Source organism: Coregonus lavaretus, assembly GCF_964263955.1.
Source record: "Coregonus lavaretus genome assembly, contig: HAP1_SCAFFOLD_2631, whole genome shotgun sequence".
NCBI classification, from domain to species: Eukaryota; Metazoa; Chordata; class Actinopteri; order Salmoniformes; family Salmonidae; genus Coregonus; species Coregonus lavaretus.
In genome coordinates this window covers 26374-46420 of record NW_028163450.1, presented here as the reverse complement: position 1 = coordinate 46420, position 20047 = coordinate 26374, and the positions used below count along the sequence as shown (strand labels likewise).

At 46.3% G+C, this 20047-nt stretch overlaps 1 protein-coding gene across 1 annotated transcript; it reads left to right on the top strand.

The window, feature by feature from the left end:
• Nucleotides 1–12719: 12719 nt before the first annotated feature.
• LOC311118135 (insulin-like growth factor 1 receptor) lies at nucleotides 12720–18546 on the top strand. Its single transcript, XM_084193001.1, has 3 exons — nucleotides 12720–14623; nucleotides 17003–17192; nucleotides 17382–18546. Exons 1-3 carry the CDS (start codon nucleotides 14530–14532, stop codon nucleotides 17821–17823), a joined length of 726 nt encoding a protein of 241 aa, XP_084049127.1. The 5' UTR covers nucleotides 12720–14529; the 3' UTR covers nucleotides 17824–18546.
• The last annotated feature ends 1501 nt before the right edge of the window (nucleotides 18547–20047 follow it).

Here is a 20047-nt window from a genome sequence, read left to right as displayed (position 1 = left end):
CTCAACTTCTCCCGTGGTGCTCTGAACAGCGTGAAGCGTAAGGCTCAACTTCTCCCTTTGTGCTCTGAACAGCGTGAAGCGTAAGGCTCAACTTCTCCCGTGGTGCTCTGAACAGCGTGAAGCGTAAGGCTCAACTTCTCCCGTGGTGCTCTGAACAGCGTGAAGCGTAAGGCTCAACTTCTCCCTTTGTGCTCTGAACAGCGTGAAGCGTAAGGCTCAACTTCTCCCGTGGTGCTCTGAACAGCGTGAAGCGTAAGGCTCAACTTCTCCCGTGGTGCTCTGAACAGCGTGAAGCGTAAGGCTCAACTTCTCCCGTGGTGCTCTGAACAGCGTGAAGCGAACCCGTGCACATGCACAGATACTGTGTCTTGCATCTCGAAGGTAATTTCGCTGTCTACCTTTAACACCAAATGGTGTAGCTCCCTTTCCTGCAGTCAAATGACCACACCGCCCTCTAGTGGCCACATGGCTAGACTGCATTTCATAATTAATTAATACAATCTGGTGTTTCTATGTCAAACGGTTTTGTTATATTTCAGTCTTCTGTGATGTATATAAAGTGTAATATTGGGATGCAAACTCAAAATGTAATACATTTCAACTCTATATCTGACATGGTACATGTGTCTTCTTTTTTTGTAAGCCCATAACCATGTGTGTGAGGTGTATACTTTTTTTGTAAGCCCATAACCATGTGTGTGAGGTGTATACTTTTTTTGTAAGCCCATAACCATGTGTGTGAGGTGTATACTTTTGTTTCAAAGTAGATTTGTTTAAGACTACCAAGAAACATTCTGAGTGACATTGATTTAGCCCACTGCAGTAAAAGGTTAATTAATAACCCCAAATGTAGAATATGACAAATCATCAAGCTGAGCAGACCACCATAAACTGCTTTGCAGTTAAACTTTTATGCTTGAGCTTGGAAGAAGGGGTGCAAAGGGTGCTGTAGAAAAATCAGAATAAAAAAATATATATACAATATACACTACCAGTCAAAAGTTTGGACACAACTACTCATTCATGGGTTTTTCTTAATTTTTACTATTTTCTACAAATTAGAGATTTTTGGTTCAAACCGCCGTGTCTTTGTGAGACGTGGTGTGGGTGAACGGATGATCTCCGCATGTGTAGTTCCCACCGTAAAGCATGGAGGAGGAGGTGTTATGGTGTGGGGGTGCTTTGCTGGTGACACTGTCTGTGATTTATTTAGATTTCAAGGCACACTTAACCAGCATGGCTGCCACAGCATTCTGCAGCGATACGCCATCCCATCTGGTTTGGGCTTAGTGGGACTATCATTTGTTTTTCAACAGGACAATGACCCAACACACCTCCAGGCTGTGTAAGGGCTATTTTACCAAGAAGGAGAGTGATGGAGTGCTGCATCAGATGACCTGGCCTCCACAATCCCCCGACCTCAACCCAATTGAGATGGTTTGGGATGAGTCGGATGGCAGAGTGAAGGAAAAGCAGCCAACAAGTGCTAAGCATATGTGGGAACTCCTTCAAGACTGTTGGAAAAGCATTCCAGGTGAAGCTGGTTGAGAGAATGCCAAGAGTGTGCAAAGCTGTCATCAAGGCAAAGGGTGGCTATTTGAAGAATCTCAAATATAAAATATATTTTGATTTGTTTAACACTTTTTTTGGTTACTACATGATTCCATATGTGTTATTTCATAGTTTTGATGTCTTCACTATTATTCTACAATGTAAAAAATAGTAAAAATTAAGAAAAACCCTTGAATGAGTAGGCGTGTCCAAACTTTTCACAGGTAGTGTATATATATATATATATATATATATATATATATATATACAGCTCTGGAAAAATTAAGAGACCACTGTAAATGTTTCTTAAATCAGCATCTCTACATGTATGACAGCCATTCCATTCCAGTGTCTGTTGAATTCCAACACAGGCACACCTCATTCTACTGAATTAGGTACTGATTAGGTGATCACATGAACCAAATCTTATTTAATGAGGAAAAGTATAAAAACCACTGCTGTGGTCATCACTATCCTCTTGCAATAGGACCAGCTGGATGGTAAAAACAGTGCTAATAGTACCTCAAAAGTAATATTAATCAAAAAATAACTATTGACCATGCCAAAAGAGTTGAAAAGGAAAGTTTTGAGTGAGGAAAAGAAGGGTTCAATTCTGGCATTACTGGCAGAGGGATACAGTGAGCATCAGGTTGCTTCCATCCTTAAAATGTCAAAGACGGCGGTTCATAAGGGCTTTATCTTTATCTTGGCCAGGTCGCAGTTGTAAATGAGAACTTGTTCTCAACTGGCTTACCTGGTTAAATAAAGGTGAAATAAATAAATAAATAAAATATAAAAAAATAAAAAAATATATAAGAACAACGTCAAGCAGCAGACATTGGGGACAACAAAGCTACAGACCGGCAGAGGGCAAAAACGACTCTACTGACCGGGATAACCGCCAACTCATTCAAATGTCACTCAACAACCGTAGGATGACATCAAGTGACCTACAAAAAGAATGGCAAACGGCAGCTGGGGTGAAGTGCACGGCGAGGACGGTTCAAAACAGGCTCCTAGGGGCAGGGCTGAAGTCATGCAAAGCTAGAAAAAAGCCCTTCATCAATGAGAAGCAAAGAAGAGCCAGGCTGAGGTTTGCAAAAGACCATAAGGATTGGACCGTAGAGGACTGGAGTAAGGTCATCTTCTCTGATGAGTCCAATTTTCAGCTTTGCTCAACACCTGGTCGTCTAATGGTTAGACGGAGACCTGGAGAGGCCTACAAGCCACAGTGTCTCGCACCCACTGTGAAATTTGGTGGAGGATCGGTGATGATCTGGGGGTGCTTCAGCAAGGCTGGAATCGGGCAGATGTGTCTTTGTGAAGGACGCATGAATCAAGCCACGTACAAGGTTGTCCTGGAAGAAAACTTGCTTCCTTTTGCTCTGACATTGTTCCCCAACTCTGAGGATTGGTTTTTCCAGCAGGACAATGCGCCATGCCAAACAGACAGGTCAATCAAGGTGTGGATGGAGGACCACCAGATCAAGACCCTGTCATGGCCAGCCCAATGTCCAGACCTGAACCCCATTGAAAACTTCTGGAATGTGATCAAGAGGAAGATGGATGGTCACAAGCCATCAAACAAAGCCGAGCTGCTTGAATTTTTGCGCCAGGAGTGGCATAAAGTCACCCAACATCAATGTGAAAGACTGGTGGAGAGCATGCCAAGACGCATGAAAGCTGTGATTGAAAATCAGGGTTATTCCACCAAATATTGATTTCTGAACTCTTCCTAAGTTAAAACATTAGTATTGTGTTGTTTAAAAATGAACATGAACTTATTTTCTTTGCATTATTCGAGGTCTGACAACACTGCATCTTTTTAGTTATTTTGACCAGTTGTCATTTTCTGCAAATAAATGCTCTAAATGACAATATTTTTATTTGGAATTTGGGAGAAATGTTGTCAGTAGTTTATAGAATAAAAAAAAAGTTACTTTTACCCAAACACATACCTATAAATAGTAAAACCAGAGAAACTGATAATTTTGCAGTGGTCTCTTAATTTTTTCCAGAGCTGTATATACTGTATATTCAGTCATTAAAAAAACAAGTGACATTTAAGATTAATTTATTGAAACCATAATATCAACTGGTTATATTATGTAATGGAACACAATCTTCCATAAGGCAGCACTGGAGCTTGCTTGTAGAAGCCTGTGGCTGTGCAATGGCATAGTATTGTTTTGTTCATTTAGCAGACAAGACGCTTATATTTCCCAAGCCCTTATCACAGTCAAGACACCTATTTTATAGTAAAAAAAACATGATGTAATTTAACAGAATAAAAATAACAGAATATTTTTCAGAATGAAAAAAGTTGCCAGTGTGAAGAGATGCGCATCTCGCATCTGGAACAGTTAATCTCAAAGAGTGAAACAGGGCTCAATTTGGCGAATTGAAAGACACCCTTTTCAGGGTCACGAACCAAAATCGGTCTCCTTTCGATATACAGACTTTCAATTTAGTTTATTATGTCTGTTCTTCTGAATTTTCTAAATGGATTAACAATTCCACATTGAACACTGCATGGTGATGTATTACGGCCAGGCATTTTGCTGATATCGTTCAGTACGATAAGTAGCCTATAGGCTACTAGAGAAATGTGACGTTTGAAATGAAATAAGTTTGCTAATATGGGTGATTATTAATGAGACAATTGATTGTTACAACCATCACACTAGTAGTACTAGTTTAAAGGATAACTGAAGAAAAAAAACTGTGGTGCAGATTAATGTTATAAACGCATTGTTCTATTATCGCATAAATTCAGGCAATTTATCGCGATATGGATGTTTGTCCATAGCGCCCAGTTCTAAATCAATATGTAGCTTGCTAGAATGTATAATATTTCTAATAATTATATCATTGTTTTCATCATAACAGTATTTTTGTATTTAGGATAAAAGCTGAAAATAAGGTATGTGGTGAGCTAAGCACAGGTTTAGGAGATCTTATATGTTTTGTTCATTGAGAATCTTGTTCAATGAGAATTCACTTTTTGTGAATTTTTAAGCATTTATGTAATAAATAAATAACACACATAAAGCACATCAAGTGTTCTTAATTAATAAAGGTCATGAATGATATTATCTCATAGAAAAAACGTATCAGATCTCCTAAGCCTGTGTTAACCTCAGACCTTATTTTTGGCGTTTATCCCAAAACCCTATTTCCCAATTCATTTTCTCCATAGGAATGGCTGAACAGACCAGATGGAACTCATTTTCGTTTTTTAGGACTAGAAGCTGGTGCGCTCTATGAGCATCTGTGAGAGGAAAACAATACCACTCCTGGAGTTCTCTCCAGGTTTTCCTTCCAGCCTAGCTGAATGTAGCAGCCTACGGTGTGCGGTTAAAGTTCTCTCCAGGTTTTCCTTCCAGCCTAGTTGAATGTAGCAGCCTACGGTGTGTGGTTAAAGTTCTCTCCAGGTTTTCCTTCCAGCCTAGGTGAATGTAGCAGCCTAGCTGAATGTAGCAGCCTACGGTGTGTGGTTAAAGTTCTCTCCAGGTTTTCCTTCCAGCCTAGGTGAATGTAGCAGCCTAGCTGAATGTAGCAGCCTACGGTGTGCGGTTGAAGTTCTCTCCAGGTTTTCCTTCCAGCCTAGCTGAATGTAGCAGCCTACGGTGTGTGGTTGGAGTTCTCTCCAGGTTTTCCTTCCAGCCTAGCTGAATGTAGCAGCCTACGGTGTGTGGTTGAAGTTCTCTCCAGGTTTTCCTTCCAGCCTAGTTGAATGTAGCAGCCTACGGTGTGTGGTTAAAGTTCTCTCCAGGTTTTCCTTCCAGCCTAGGTGAATGTAGCAGCCTAGCTGAATGTAGCAGCCTACGGTGTGTGGTTAAAGTTCTCTCCAGGTTTTCCTTCCAGCCTAGCTGAATGTAGCAGCCTACGGTGTGCGGTTAAAGTTCTCTCCAGGTTTTCCTTCCAGCCTAGTTGAATGTAGCAGCCTACGGTGTGTGGTTGAAGTTCTCTCCAGGTTTTCCTTCCAGCCTAGCTGAATGTAGCAGCCTACGGTGTGTGGTTGAAGTTCTCTCCAGGTTTTCCTTCCAGCCTAGCTGAATGTAGCAGCCTACTGTGTGTGGTTGAAATTCTCTCCAGGTTTTCCTTCCAGCCTAGCTGAATGTAGCAGCCTAGCTGAATGTAGCAGCCTACGGTGTGCGGTTAAAGTTCTCTCCAGGTTTTCCTTCCAGCCTAGCTGAATGTAGCAGCCTACGGTGTGTGGTTGGAGTTCTCTCCAGGTTTTCCTTCCAGCCTAGCTGAATGTAGCAGCCTACGGCGTGCGGTTAAAGTTCTCTCCAGGTTTTCCTTAAAGCCTAGCTGAATGTAGCAGCCTACGGTGTGTGGTTGAAGTTCTCTCCAGGTTTTCCTTCCAGCCTAGTTGAATGTAGCAGCCTACGGTGTGCGGTTATAGTTCTCTCCAGGTTTTCCTTCCAGCCTAGCTGAATGTAGCAGCCTACGGTGTGTGGTTGGAGTTCTCTCCAGGTTTTCCTTCCAGCCTAGCTGAATGTAGCAGCCTACGGTGTGTGGTTGAAGTTCTCTCCAGGTTTTCCTTCCAGCCTAGCTGAATGTAGCAGCCTAGCTGAATGTAGCAGCCTACCGTGTGTGGTTAAAGTTCTCTCCAGGTTTTCCTTCCAGCCTAGCTGAATGTAGCAGCCTACGGTGTGCGGTTGAAGTTCTCTCCAGGTTTTCCTTCCAGCCTAGCTGAATGTAGCAGCCTACGGTGTGCGGTTAAAGTTCTCTCCAGGTTTTCCTTCCAGCCTAGTTGAATGTAGCAGCCTACGGTGTGCGGTTGAAGTTCTCTCCAGGTTTTCCTTCCAGCCTAGCTGAATGTAGCAGACTACGGCGTGCGGTTAAAGTTCTCTCCAGGTTTTCCTTCCAGCCTAGCTGAATGTAGCAGCCTACGTCGTGCGGTTAAAGTTCTCTCCAGGTTTTCCTTCCAGCCTAGCTGAATGTAGCAGCCTACGGTGTGTGGTTGAAGTTCTCTCCAGGTTTTCCTTCCAGCCTAGCTGAATGTAGCAGCCTACGGTGTGCGGTTGGAGTTCTCTCCAGGTTTTCCTTCCAGCCTAGTTGAATGTAGCAGCCTACGGTGTGTGGTTGAAGTTCTCTCCAGGTTTTCCTTCCAGCCTAGCTGAATGTAGCAGCCTAGCTGAATGTAGCAGCCTACGGTGTGTGGTTGAAGTTCTCTCCAGGTTTTCCTTCCAGCCTAGCTGAATGTAGCAGCCTACGGTGTGCGGTTGGAGTTCTCTCCAGGTTTTCCTTCCAGCCTAGCTGAATGTAGCAGCCTACGGTGTGTGGTTGAAGTTCTCTCCAGGTTTTCCTTCCAGCCTAGCTGAATGTAGCAGCCTACGGTGTGTGGTTGGAGTTCTCTCCAGGTTTTCCTTCCAGCCTAGCTGAATGTAGCAGCCTACGGTGTGCGGTTGAAGTTCTCTCCAGGTTTTCCTTCCAGCCTAGCTGAATGTAGCAGCCTACGGTGTGCGGTTGAAGTTCTCTCCAGGTTTTCCTTCCAGCCTAGCTGAATGTAGCAGCCTACGGTGTGCGGTTAAAGTTCTCTCCAGGTTTTCCTTCCAGCCTAGCTGAATGTAGCAGACTACGGCGTGCGGTTAAAGTTCTCTCCAGGTTTTCCTTCCAGCCTAGCTGAATGTAGCAGACTACGGCGTGCGGTTAAAGTTCTCTCCAGGTTTTCCTTCCAGCCTAGCTGAATGTAGCAGCCTACGTCGTGCGGTTAAAGTTCTCTCCAGGTTTTCCTTCCAGCCTAGCTGAATGTAGCAGCCTACGGTGTGTGGTTGAAGTTCTCTCCAGGTTTTCCTTCCAGCCTAGCTGAATGTAGCAGCCTACGGTGTGCGGTTGGAGTTCTCTCCAGGTTTTCCTTCCAGCCTAGTTGAATGTAGCAGCCTACGGTGTGTGGTTGAAGTTCTCTCCAGGTTTTCCTTCCAGCCTAGCTGAATGTAGCAGCCTAGCTGAATGTAGCAGCCTACGGTGTGTGGTTGAAGTTCTCTCCAGGTTTTCCTTCCAGCCTAGCTGAATGTAGCAGCCTACGGTGTGCGGTTGGAGTTCTCTCCAGGTTTTCCTTCCAGCCTAGCTGAATGTAGCAGCCTACGGTGTGTGGTTGAAGTTCTCTCCAGGTTTTCCTTCCAGCCTAGCTGAATGTAGCAGCCTACGGTGTGTGGTTGGAGTTCTCTCCAGGTTTTCCTTCCAGCCTAGCTGAATGTAGCAGCCTACGGTGTGCGGTTGAAGTTCTCTCCAGGTTTTCCTTCCAGCCTAGCTGAATGTAGCAGCCTACGGTGTGCGGTTGAAGTTCTCTCCAGGTTTTCCTTCCAGCCTAGCTGAATGTAGCAGCCTACGGTGTGCGGTTAAAGTTCTCTCCAGGTTTTCCTTCCAGCCTAGCTGAATGTAGCAGCCTACGGTGTGCGGTTGGAGTTCTCTCCAGGTTTTCCTTCCAGCCTAGCTGAATGTAGCAGCCTACGGTGTGCGGTTGAAGTTCTCTCCAGGTTTTCCTTCCAGCCTAGCTGAATGTAGCAGCCTACGGTGTGTGGTTGGAGTTCTCTCCAGGTTTTCCTTCCAGCCTAGCTGAATGTAGCAGCCTACGGTGTGCGGTTGAAGTTCTCTCCAGGTTTTCCTTCCAGCCTAGCTGAATGTAGCAGCCTACGGTGTGCGGTTGAAGTTCTCTCCAGGTTTTCCTTCCAGCCTAGCTGAATGTAGCAGCCTACGGCGTGCGGTTAAAGTTCTCTCCAGGTTTTCCTTCCAGCCTAGTTGAATGTAGCAGCCTACGGCGTGCGGTTAAAGTTCTCTCCAGGTTTTCCTTCCAGCCTAGCTGAATGTAGCAGCCTACGGTGTGCGGTTAAAGTTCTCTCCAGGTTTTCCTTCCAGCCTAGTTGAATGTAGCAGCCTACGGTGTGCGGTTGGAGTTCTCTCCAGGTTTTCCTTCCAGCCTAGCTGAATGTAGCAGCCTACGGTGTGTGGTTGGAGTTCTCTCCAGGTTTTCCTTCCAGCCTAGCTGAATGTAGCAGCCTACGGTGTGTGGTTGGAGTTCTCTCCAGGTTTTCCTTCCAGCCTAGCTGAATGTAGCAGCCTACGGTGTGCGGTTGAAGTTCTCTCCAGGTTTTCCTTCCAGCCTAGCTGAATGTAGCAGCCTAGTTGAATGTAGCAGCCTACGGTGTGCGGTTGGAGTTCTCTCCAGGTTTTCCTTCCAGCCTAGCTGAATGTAGCAGCCTACGGTGTGTGGTTGGAGTTCTCTCCAGGTTTTCCTTCCAGCCTAGCTGAATGTAGCAGCCTACGGTGTGTGGTTGAAGTTCTCTCCAGGTTTTCCTTCCAGCCTAGCTGAATGTAGCAGCCTAGTTGAATGTAGCAGCCTACGGTGTGCGGTTGGAGTTCTCTCCAGGTTTTCCTTCCAGCCTAGCTGAATGTAGCAGCCTACGGTGTGTGGTTGGAGTTCTCTCCAGGTTTTCCTTCCAGCCTAGCTGAATGTAGCAGCCTACGGTGTGTGGTTGGAGTTCTCTCCAGGTTTTCCTTCCAGCCTAGCTGAATGTAGCAGCCTACGGTGTGTGGTTGAAGTTCTCTCCAGGTTTTCCTTCCAGCCTAGCTGAATGTAGCAGCCTAGTTGAATGTAGCAGCCTACGGTGTGCGGTTGGAGTTCTCTCCAGGTTTTCCTTCCAGCCTAGCTGAATGTAGCAGCCTACGGTGTGTGGTTGGAGTTCTCTCCAGGTTTTCCTTCCAGCCTAGCTGAATGTAGCAGCCTATGGTGTGTGGTTGAAGTTCTCTCCAGGTTTTCCTTCCAGCCTAGCTGAATGTAGCAGCCTAGTTGAATGTAGCAGCCTACGGTGTGCGGTTGGAGTTCTCTCCAGGTTTTCCTTCCAGCCTAGCTGAATGTAGCAGCCTACGGTGTGTGGTTGGAGTTCTCTCCAGGTTTTCCTTCCAGCCTAGCTGAATGTAGCAGCCTATGGTGTGTGGTTGAAGTTCTCTCCAGGTTTTCCTTCCAGCCTAGCTGAATGTAGCAGCCTAGTTGAATGTAGCAGCCTACGGTGTGCGGTTGGAGTTCTCTCCAGGTTTTCCTTCCAGCCTAGCTGAATGTAGCAGCCTACGGTGTGTGGTTGAAGTTCTCTCCAGGTTTTCCTTCCAGCCTAGCTGAATGTAGCAGCCTAGTTGAATGTAGCAGCCTACGGTGTGTGGTTGGAGTTCTCTCCAGGTTTTCCTTCCAGCCTAGCTGAATGTAGCAGCCTACGGTGTGTGGTTGGAGTTCTCTCCAGGTTTTCCTTCCAGCCTAGCTGAATGTAGCAGCCTACGGTGTGTGGTTGGAGTTCTCTCCAGGTTTTCCTTCCAGCCTAGCTGAATGTAGCAGTCTACGGTGTGTGGTTGAAGTTCTCTCCAGGTTTTCCTTCCAGCCTAGCTGAATGTAGCAGCCTACGGTGTGTGGTTGAAGTTCTCTCCAGGTTTTCCTTCCAGCCTAGCTGAATGTAGCAGCCTAGTTGAATGTAGCAGCCTACGGTGTGTGGTTGGAGTTCTCTCCAGGTTTTCCTTCCAGCCTAGCTGAATGTAGCAGCCTAGCTGAATGTAGCAGCCTACGGTGTGTGGTTGAAGTTCTCTCCAGGTTTTCCTTCCAGCCTAGCTGAATGTAGCAGCCTACGGTGTGCGGTTGGAGTTCTCTCCAGGTTTTCCTTCCAGCCTAGCTGAATGTAGCAGCCTACGGTGTGTGGTTGGAGTTCTCTCCAGGTTTTCCTTCCAGCCTAGCTGAATGTAGCAGCCTACGGTGTGTGGTTGAAGTTCTCTCCAGGTTTTCCTTCCAGCCTAGCTGAATGTAGCAGCCTACGGTGTGTGGTTGAAGTTCTCTCCAGGTTTTCCTTCCAGCCTAGCTGAATGTAGCAGCCTACGGTGTGCGGTTGAAGTTCTCTCCAGGTTTTCCTTCCAGCCTAGCTGAATGTAGCAGCCTACGGCGTGCGGTTAAAGTTCTCTCCAGGTTTTCCTTCCAGCCTAGCTGAATGTAGCAGCCTACGGTGTGCGGTTAAAGTTCTCTCCAGGTTTTCCTTCCAGCCTAGCTGAATGTAGCAGCCTACGGCATGTGGTTAAAGTTCTCTCCAGGTTTTCCTTCCAGCCTAGTTGAATGTAGCAGCCTACGGTGTGTGGTTGAAGTTCTCTCCAGGTTTTCCTTCCAGCCTAGCTGAATGTAGCAGCCTAGTTGAATGTAGCAGCCTACGGTGTGCGGTTGGAGTTCTCTCCAGGTTTTCCTTCCAGCCTAGCTGAATGTAGCAGCCTACGGTGTGTGGTTGGAGTTCTCTCCAGGTTTTCCTTCCAGCCTAGCTGAATGTAGCAGCCTACGGTGTGTGGTTGGAGTTCTCTCCAGGTTTTCCTTCCAGCCTAGCTGAATGTAGCAGCCTACGGTGTGTGGTTGAAGTTCTCTCCAGGTTTTCCTTCCAGCCTAGCTGAATGTAGCAGCCTACGGTGTGCGGTTATAGTTCTCTCCAGGTTTTCCTTCCAGCCTAGCTGAATGTAGCAGCCTACGGTGTGTGGTTGAAGTTCTCTCCAGGTTTTCCTTCCAGCCTAGCTGAATGTAGCAGCCTAGTTGAATGTAGCAGCCTACGGTGTGTGGTTGGAGTTCTCTCCAGGTTTTCCTTCCAGCCTAGCTGAATGTAGCAGCCTACGGTGTGTGGTTGGAGTTCTCTCCAGGTTTTCCTTCCAGCCTAGCTGAATGTAGCAGCCTACGGTGTGTGGTTGGAGTTCTCTCCAGGTTTTCCTTCCAGCCTAGCTGAATGTAGCAGCCTATGGTGTGTGGTTGAAGTTCTCTCCAGGTTTTCCTTCCAGCCTAGCTGAATGTAGCAGCCTAGTTGAATGTAGCAGCCTACGGTGTGTGGTTGTAGTTCTCTCCAGGTTTTCCTTCCAGCCTAGCTGAATGTAGCAGCCTACGGTGTGTGGTTGGAGTTCTCTCCAGGTTTTCCTTCCAGCCTAGCTGAATGTAGCAGCCTACGGTGTGTGGTTGAAGTTCTCTCCAGGTTTTCCTTCCAGCCTAGCTGAATGTAGCAGCCTACGGTGTGTGGTTGAAGTTCTCTCCAGGTTTTCCTTCCAGCCTAGCTGAATGTAGCAGCCTACGGTGTGTGGTTGAAGTTCTCTCCAGGTTTTCCTTCCAGCCTAGCTGAATGTAGCAGCCTACGGTGTGTGGTTGAAGTTCTCTCCAGGTTTTCCTTCCAGCCTAGCTGAATGTAGCAGCCTACGGTGTGTGGTTGGAGTTCTCTCCAGGTTTTCCTTCCAGCCTAGCTGAATGTAGCAGCCTACGGTGTGTGGTTGAAGTTCTCTCCAGGTTTTCCTTCCAGCCTAGCTGAATGTAGCAGCCTACGGTGTGTGGTTGAAGTTCTCTCCAGGTTTTCCTTCCAGCCTAGCTGAATGTAGCAGCCTACGGTGTGTGGTTGAAGTTCTCTCCAGGTTTTCCTTCCAGCCTAGCTGAATGTAGCAGCCTACGGTGTGTGGTTGGAGTTCTCTCCAGGTTTTCCTTCCAGCCTAGCTGAATGTAGCAGCCTACGGTGTGTGGTTGGAGTTCTCTCCAGGTTTTCCTTCCAGCCTAGCTGAATGTAGCAGCCTACGGTGTGTGGTTGGAGTTCTCTCCAGGTTTTCCTTCCAGCCTAGCTGAATGTAGCAGCCTACGGTGTGTGGTTGGAGTTCTCTCCAGGTTTTCCTTCCAGCCTAGCTGAATGTAGCAGCCTACGGTGTGTGGTTGAAGTTCTCTCCAGGTTTTCCTTCCAGCCTAGCTGAATGTAGCAGCCTACGGTGTGTGGTTGGAGTTCTCTCCAGGTTTTCCTTCCAGCCTAGCTGAATGTAGCAGCCTACGGTGTGTGGTTGGAGTTCTCTCCAGGTTTTCCTTCCAGCCTAGCTGAATGTAGCAGCCTACGGTGTGTGGTTGGAGTTCTCTCCAGGTTTTCCTTCCAGCCTAGCTGAATGTAGCAGCCTACGGTGTGTGGTTGAAGTTCTCTCCAGGTTTTCCTTCCAGCCTAGCTGAATGTAGCAGCCTAGCTGAATGTAGCAGCCTACGGTGTGTGGTTGGAGTTCTCTCCAGGTTTTCCTTCCAGCCTAGCTGAATGTAGCAGCCTACGGTGTGTGGTTGGAGTTCTCTCCAGGTTTTCCTTCCAGCCTAGCTGAATGTAGCAGCCTACGGTGTGTGGTTGGAGTTCTCTCCAGGTTTTCCTTCCAGCCTAGCTGAATGTAGCAGCCTACGGTGTGTGGTTGAAGTTCTCTCCAGGTTTTCCTTCCAGCCTAGCTGAATGTAGCAGCCTAGCTGAATGTAGCAGCCTACGGTGTGCGGTTGAAAGACACCTACAGCCTTGTTTACGGCGCTGAATCCATCCCACTGAGAGGACTACACCGTGATGTGTAGACGCTGACTGACGTTGTTAGAGATAAGAAAACGGTTTAAAATGGATTACTAAAAGCAGAGATACTACAAGGGTCTGAATCTGAACGAACATTCAATATATTGAAATAATCCCGTTTTTGTCTGTATGAGCGGCGGGTGAAGACACCGGGGCTGCAGTTGTTGAATTGATTTTCGTCCTGGCGGATATTTTGGATCAAACATCATGTGGCTGACTCCGGAAGGGCGCGTTTTTCATTCATGTGCTAGCTAAAGCATACGGCCATCAAACCCGAGCCAAGCCTGCTCTCTCGTCCACGGCTGGGGATAGTCTCCCTCGCCAACCCGAGCCAAGCCTGCTCTCTCGTCCCCGGCTGGGGATAGTCTCCCTCGCCAACCCGAGCCAAGCCTGCTCTCTCGTCCCCGTCTGGGGATAGTCTCCCTCGCCAACCCGAGCCAAGCCTGCTCTCTCGTCCCCGTCTGGGGATAGTCTCCCTCGCCAACCCGAGCCAAGCCTGCTCTCTCGTCCCCGTCTGGGGATAGTCTCCCTCGCCAACCCGAGCCAAGCCTGCTCTCTCGTCCCCGGCTGGGGATAGTCTCCCTCGCCAACCCGAGCCAAGCCTGCTCTCTCGTCCCCGGCTGGGGATAGTCTCCCTCGCCAACCCGAGCCAAGCCTGCTCTCTCGTCCCCGGCTGGGGATAGTCTCCCTCGCCAACCCGAGCCAAGCCTGCTCTCTCGTCCCCGTCTGGGGATAGTCTCCCTCGCCAACCCGAGCCAAGCCTGCTCTCTCGTCCCCGGCTGGGGATTGTCTCCCTCGCCGAGCGAGCAAAGTGGCATTTGGTTTTTAATAAATGGAGTCGGAAGATGCGGATTGTCAACTGATAGACATTCCTGACGCATGTTTTTCTATAACATTTCATACATCACTGGGTGGTTGGCTGGAATAACCAAACGTTGAGGGATTGTGATAATTCTATGATAGCGGCCGAAGACCAAGCATCGTAGTTTTCCTGCTGGTTGAAATCACCCCGCAGTGGATCCAAGACATTCCTCAGCACAGGAGACGGAGACCGTTGGTCTGCTAGTACGGGGCTAGCGGGCTAGCATTAGGCGACCGTTGGTCTGCTAGTACGGGGCTAGCGGGCTAGCATTAGGCGACCGTTGGTCTGCTAGTACGGGGCTAGCGGGCTAGCATTAGGCGACCGTTGGTCTGCTAGTACGGGGCTAGTGGGCTAGCATTAGGCGACGGTTGGTCTGCTAGTACGGGGCTAGCGGGCTAGCATTAGGCGACCGTTGGTCTGCTAGTACGGGGCTAGCATTAGGCGACCGTTGGTCTGCTAGTACGGGGCTAGCGGGCTAGCATTAGGCGACCGTTGGTCTGCTAGTACGGGGCTAGCGGGCTAGCATTAGGCGACCGTTGGTCTGCTAGTACGGGGCTAGCATTAGGCTAGCTTGTCTCTGGCTTGCCGACGTTGCTAACAAGTCAACACTTGGGAATACAAGTCAGTTAGCAACGCTTTTTTTGTTTGTTCACTTTGGTCCACGTTCTTGGCCTTTTTGTGGACTGAGAAGCCTTATTGGCACCATTCATTAATTGGGTCATTCCCGTTTTTGTTTCTGACGCTGGGAGGAAGTTTTATTTGACAGGAATGAAGTCTAACACAGAAAAGGATGGTTTGACCTTGTTCTGTGGTCTGCTGCTGTGTGTCTCCGCGATCTGCCTTCGGGGCGCAAATGGAGAAAGTAAGTGTTTTATAACGTTTTCTAGCTAACTACTAGCTAATTGATAAATGAATACTGTATATACAATATTTTCTACGTCATCTTAATACACAACTGCACATCTCTTTGGTCCCAATAGTTGATCTTGTTCTAGCATGAGGCGACCCATTGTTAGTTGAATGAAACGTAGTGAACATTTACCTACAGGGACAACCTGTTGTCTGAACATTTACCTACAGGGACAACCTGTTGTCTGAACATTTACCTACAGGGACAACCTGTTGTCTGAACATTTACCTACAGGGACAACCTGTTGTCTGAACATTTACCTACAGGGACAACCTGTTGTCTGAACATTTACCTACAGGGACAACCTGTTGTCTGAACATTTACCTACAGGGACAACCTGTTGTCTGAACATTTACCTACAGGGACAACCTGTTGTCTGAACATTTACCTACAGGGACAACCTGTTGTCTGAACATTTACCTACAGGGACAACCTGTTGTCTGAACATTTACCTACAGGGACAACCTGTTGTCTGAACATTTACCTACAGGGACAACCTGTTGTCTGAACATTTACCTACAGGGACAACCTGTTGTCTGAACATTTACCTACAGGGACAACCTGTTGTCTGAACATTTACCTACAGGGACAACCTGTTGTCTGAACATTTACCTACAGGGACAACCTGTTGTCTGAACATTTACCTACAGGGACAACCTGTTGTCTGAACATTTACCTACAGGGACAACCTGTTGTCTGAACATTTACCTACAGGGACAACCTGTTGTCTGAACATTTACCTACAGGGACAACCTGTTGTCTGAACATTTACCTACAGGGACAACCTGTTGTCTGAACATTTACCTACAGGGACAACCTGTTGTCTGAACATTTACCTACAGGGACAACCTGTTGTCTGAACATTTACCTACAGGGACAACCTGTTGTCTGAACATTTACCTACAGGGACAACCTGTTGTCTGAACATTTACCTACAGGGACATCCTGTTGTCTGAACATTTACCTACAGGGACAACCTGTTGTCTGAACATTTACCTACAGGGACAACCTGTTGTCTGAACATTTACCTACAGGGACAACCTGTTGTCTGAACATTTACCTACAGGGACAACCTGTTGTCTGAACATTTACCTACAGGGACAACCTGTTGTCTGAACATTTACCTACAGGGACAACCTGTTGTCTGAACATTTACCTACAGGGACAACCTGTTGTCTGAACATTTACCTACAGGGACAACCTGTTGTCTGAACATTTACCTACAGGGACAACCTGTTGTCTGAACATTTACCTACAGGGACAACCTGCTCTCTGAACATTTACCTACAGGGACAACCTGTTGTCTGAACATTTACCTACAGGGACAACCTGTTGTCTGAACATTTACCTACAGGGACAACCTGTTGTCTGAACATTTACCTACAGGGACAACCTGTTGTCTGAACATTTACCTACAGGGACAACCTGTTGTCTGAACATTTACCTACAGGGACAACCTGCTCTCTGAACATTTACCTACAGGGACAACCTGTTGTCTGAACATTTACCTACAGGGACAACCTGTTGTCTGAACATTTACCTACAGGGACAACCTGTTGTCTGAACATTTACCTACAGGGACAACCTGTTGTCTGAACATTTACCTACAGGGACAACCTGTTGTCTGAACATTTACCTACAGGGACAACCTGTTGTCTGAACATTTACCTACAGGGACAACCTGTTGTCTGAACATTTACCTACAGGGACAACCTGTTGTCTGAACATTTCCTATTCTTCTGGACGGAAATCCGAGATTGTCCATTTACTATAATATGTTACCTTTCGTATGGTCTGTATTCATTTGTGGATGTTACGAATTACATTTCGCATGATATGTTATGAATTTGCAAAACATACAATATGTTACGAATTTTCTAAATGTATAAATGAAGAATTCCAATTAGTTGTGGCTAACGTTGGTTAGGAGTTAAATTAGGGGAAGGGTTAGCTAAAAGGGTTAGCTAACATGCTAAGTAGTTGCTAAGTAGCAAACAAGTAGTAAGTAGTTGAAAAGTTGCAAAAGTTGTCAGTGATGAGATTCGAACACGCAACCTTTGGGTTGCTAGACGTTTGCATTATAGGTCGACTAAACAATCTCCTTTCATTTTTTAGCCTTAACTAACCTTCTGGCTTATGTAAACAACATGTAATTACAATATCTGGATATTCGAATAGTGAAATGATTTCAAACCCCCATCCCTAGCATGAAAACTACCATTATGTTAGGCTAAGTCTGTTTCTCCAGCTCTCTAGAATTCTTTATTGGGGTTTAGATGAAATTGAAAAGTACATAAAGTCTCTTCCATTGTTTTTCTCTCTCCTGTCCAGTTTGTGGTCCCAGCATCGACATCGGTAATGACATCAGTGAGTTCCGTCGCCTGGAGAATTGTACGATCGTGGAGGGCTACCTCCAGATCCTCCTAATAGGAGACAAGAACTACAACATCAACCAGGAAGTCTTCCGATCGCTGTCCTTCCCCAAACTCACCATGATCACGGACTACCTGCTGCTGTTCAGGTTAGCGGACCAGACACACACCTTCCACCTCCTCTCCTCAATGATTTCACTCTTATTCCTTTTATTCATCTCTTTGATTATTCCTGCTTGTTTTTCTGTTACCTCCTTCATGTTGTTGTTTTACTGTAAAGTGTGTTGCTGCAGTTTTAAATGCACTTTAAACAAAGTTTTGATTGTATTTGTATTCAGAGTCTCGGGCCTGGACTCCCTTTCCACCCTGTTCCCCAACCTCACGGTGATCCGAGGGCGTAACCTCTTTTATAACTACGCCCTGGTGATCTTTGAGATGACCTCTCTGAAGGACATCGGCCTCTACAGCCTCCAGAACATCACTAGAGGAGCCATTCGGATCGAGAAGAACCCTGAGCTCTGCTATCTGGACTCTGTGGACTGGTCTCTTATAATGGATGCTGAGTTGAATAACTTCATAGCAGGGAATAAACAGAGTAAGGAGTGTGGGGATGTGTGTCCTGGCATCATGGAGGATAACCCTCAATGCATCAAGACCAGCTTCAATGACAACTTCAACTATCGCTGCTGGACCTCCAACCACTGCCAGAAAGGTAGGAACAGTCTCAGGTTTTCTATCAATCTATCCATCCTCGTCCGCTGTTTGAATGAGTGGGGCTAGCTGATGGTTTGGTTCACATTCACAATGCAGTTGATATTTTCTCAGGTGAAAAGGCTTCCTCTTAAAGAGTTTCACTTCCTTTGGTTCCGAAAGATTGTTGCTAGTCTATTTCAACATGCTAAGTGGGAAGTTTTTGCCATGTGTATGTTTATAAAGCTGATGTTATTGTACGATATCAGCCTTTTATGGATGGAGTTGTATGATATCAGCCTTTTTATGGATGGAGTTGTATGATATCAGCCTTTTATGGATGGAGTTGTATGATATCAGCCTTTTATGGATGGAGTTGTATAATATTAGCCTTTTTATGGTCGAAAAGGACCGATGTAAGATGCGGAGAAAATGCTCAATTTAGTTGATTGTTTTAATATTTGTGCTGAAGAGGGCGCTCTTTACATGGCTATAAGCCTATCTTGCCTTGGTGCGCTACAGCAACACTGAATACTATCACCCCAATGCATCTACACCAGTCAGAGAGGAGAGTGAACTGCTGCTTACTGACTGGTACTGCTTCTACTCTGAGGAGATTGAAACAGGCCAGCTCAATAAAGTGGCAGAAATGCCCACTGGCCATTAGGGGTGTGAACCTTTAAACCACATTGGGATCTTTAACGTTAAGAAAAAAATCCCTAACCGAAAAACTGATTTTTTTAAAAACAAAGTTTTAATCACAGTGCAGTTATCACAAAACTACTACTAACAAGCCCCCGATCGTCATAAAGGAAAAAAAAAAAATCCTAATGCAACAATGCTGTAACGTTAGTCGGAGGACATATGCATCTTTCAGATGATTTGCCACGGATATAATGCCCTCCGCACGTCATCGTCATTTGGAAAAATGTCCGAGTGAGACAGGGAAGGGAGCGCAGCCAAGCCCTGTATGGCAATATTTGGAGACGTTAAATGAGAAGGTGATGAAATGACAACTGAAATTGAGCTAAAGTGACAGTACAGGTGCAATGATGAAAGAGTGAGAAAATCACAGCGCTGATTACAGAAATGATTGCAGTTGATATTCAGCCATTGTCAATGTTAGAGGATGTCTTATCTCCCTCACTAACTTTAAGCATCAGTTGTCAGAGAACCTTACCGATCACTGCACCTGTACACAGCCCATCTGAAATTAGCCCACCCAACTACCTCATCCCTATATTGTTATTTATTTTGCTCATTTGCACCCCAGTATCTCTATTTGCACATAATCTCTTGCACATCTTATCATTCCAGTACATTGTAATTATTTTGCACTATGGCCTATTTATTGCCTTACCTCCATAACTTACTACATTTGCACACACTGTATATATATTTTCTGCTGTATTTTTGACTTTATGTTTTGTTTACCCCATATGAAACTCTGTGTTGTTGTTTTTATCGCACTGCTTTGCTTTATCTTGGCCAGGTCACAGTTGTAAATGAGAACTTGTTCTCAACTGGTTTATCTGGTTAAATAAAGGTGAAAAAAAAAACTAGTGATAGACAGAGCTAGGATTGAAGCCTTAGCTGATTAGTACCAGAACCCCAGCCTGTATATGTGTTGAGGTGTTTTAGTGGACCAGAACCCCAGCCTGTATATGTGTTGAGGTGTTTTAGTGGACCAGAACCCCAGCCTGTATATGTGTTGAGGTGTTTTAGTGGACCAGAACCCCAGCCTGTATATGTGTTGAGGTGTTTTAGTGGACCAGAACCCCAGCCTGTATATGTGTTGAGGTGTTTTAGTGGACCAGAACCCCAGCCTGTATATGTGTTGAGGTGTTTTAGTGGACCAGAACCCCAGCCTGTATATGTGTTGAGGTGTTTTAGTGGACCAGAACCCCAGCCTGTATATGTGTTGAGGTGTTTTAGTGGACCAGAACCCCAGCCTGTATATGTGTTGAGGTGTTTTAGTGGACCAGAACCCCAGCCTGTATATGTGTTGAGGTGTTTTAGTGGACCAGAACCCCAGCCTGTATATGTGTTGAGGTGTTTTAGTGGACCAGAACCCCAGCCTGTATATGTGTTGAGGTGTTTTAGTGGACCAGAACCCCAGCCTGTATATGTGTTGAGGTGTTTTAGTGGACCAGAACCCCAGCCTGTATATGTGTTGAGGTGTTTTAGTGGACCAGAACCCCAGCCTGTATATGTGTTGAGGTGTTTTAGTGGACCAGAACCCCAGCCTGTATATGTGTTGAGGTGTTTTAGTGGACCAGAACCCCAGCCTGTATATGTGTTGAGGTGTTTTAGT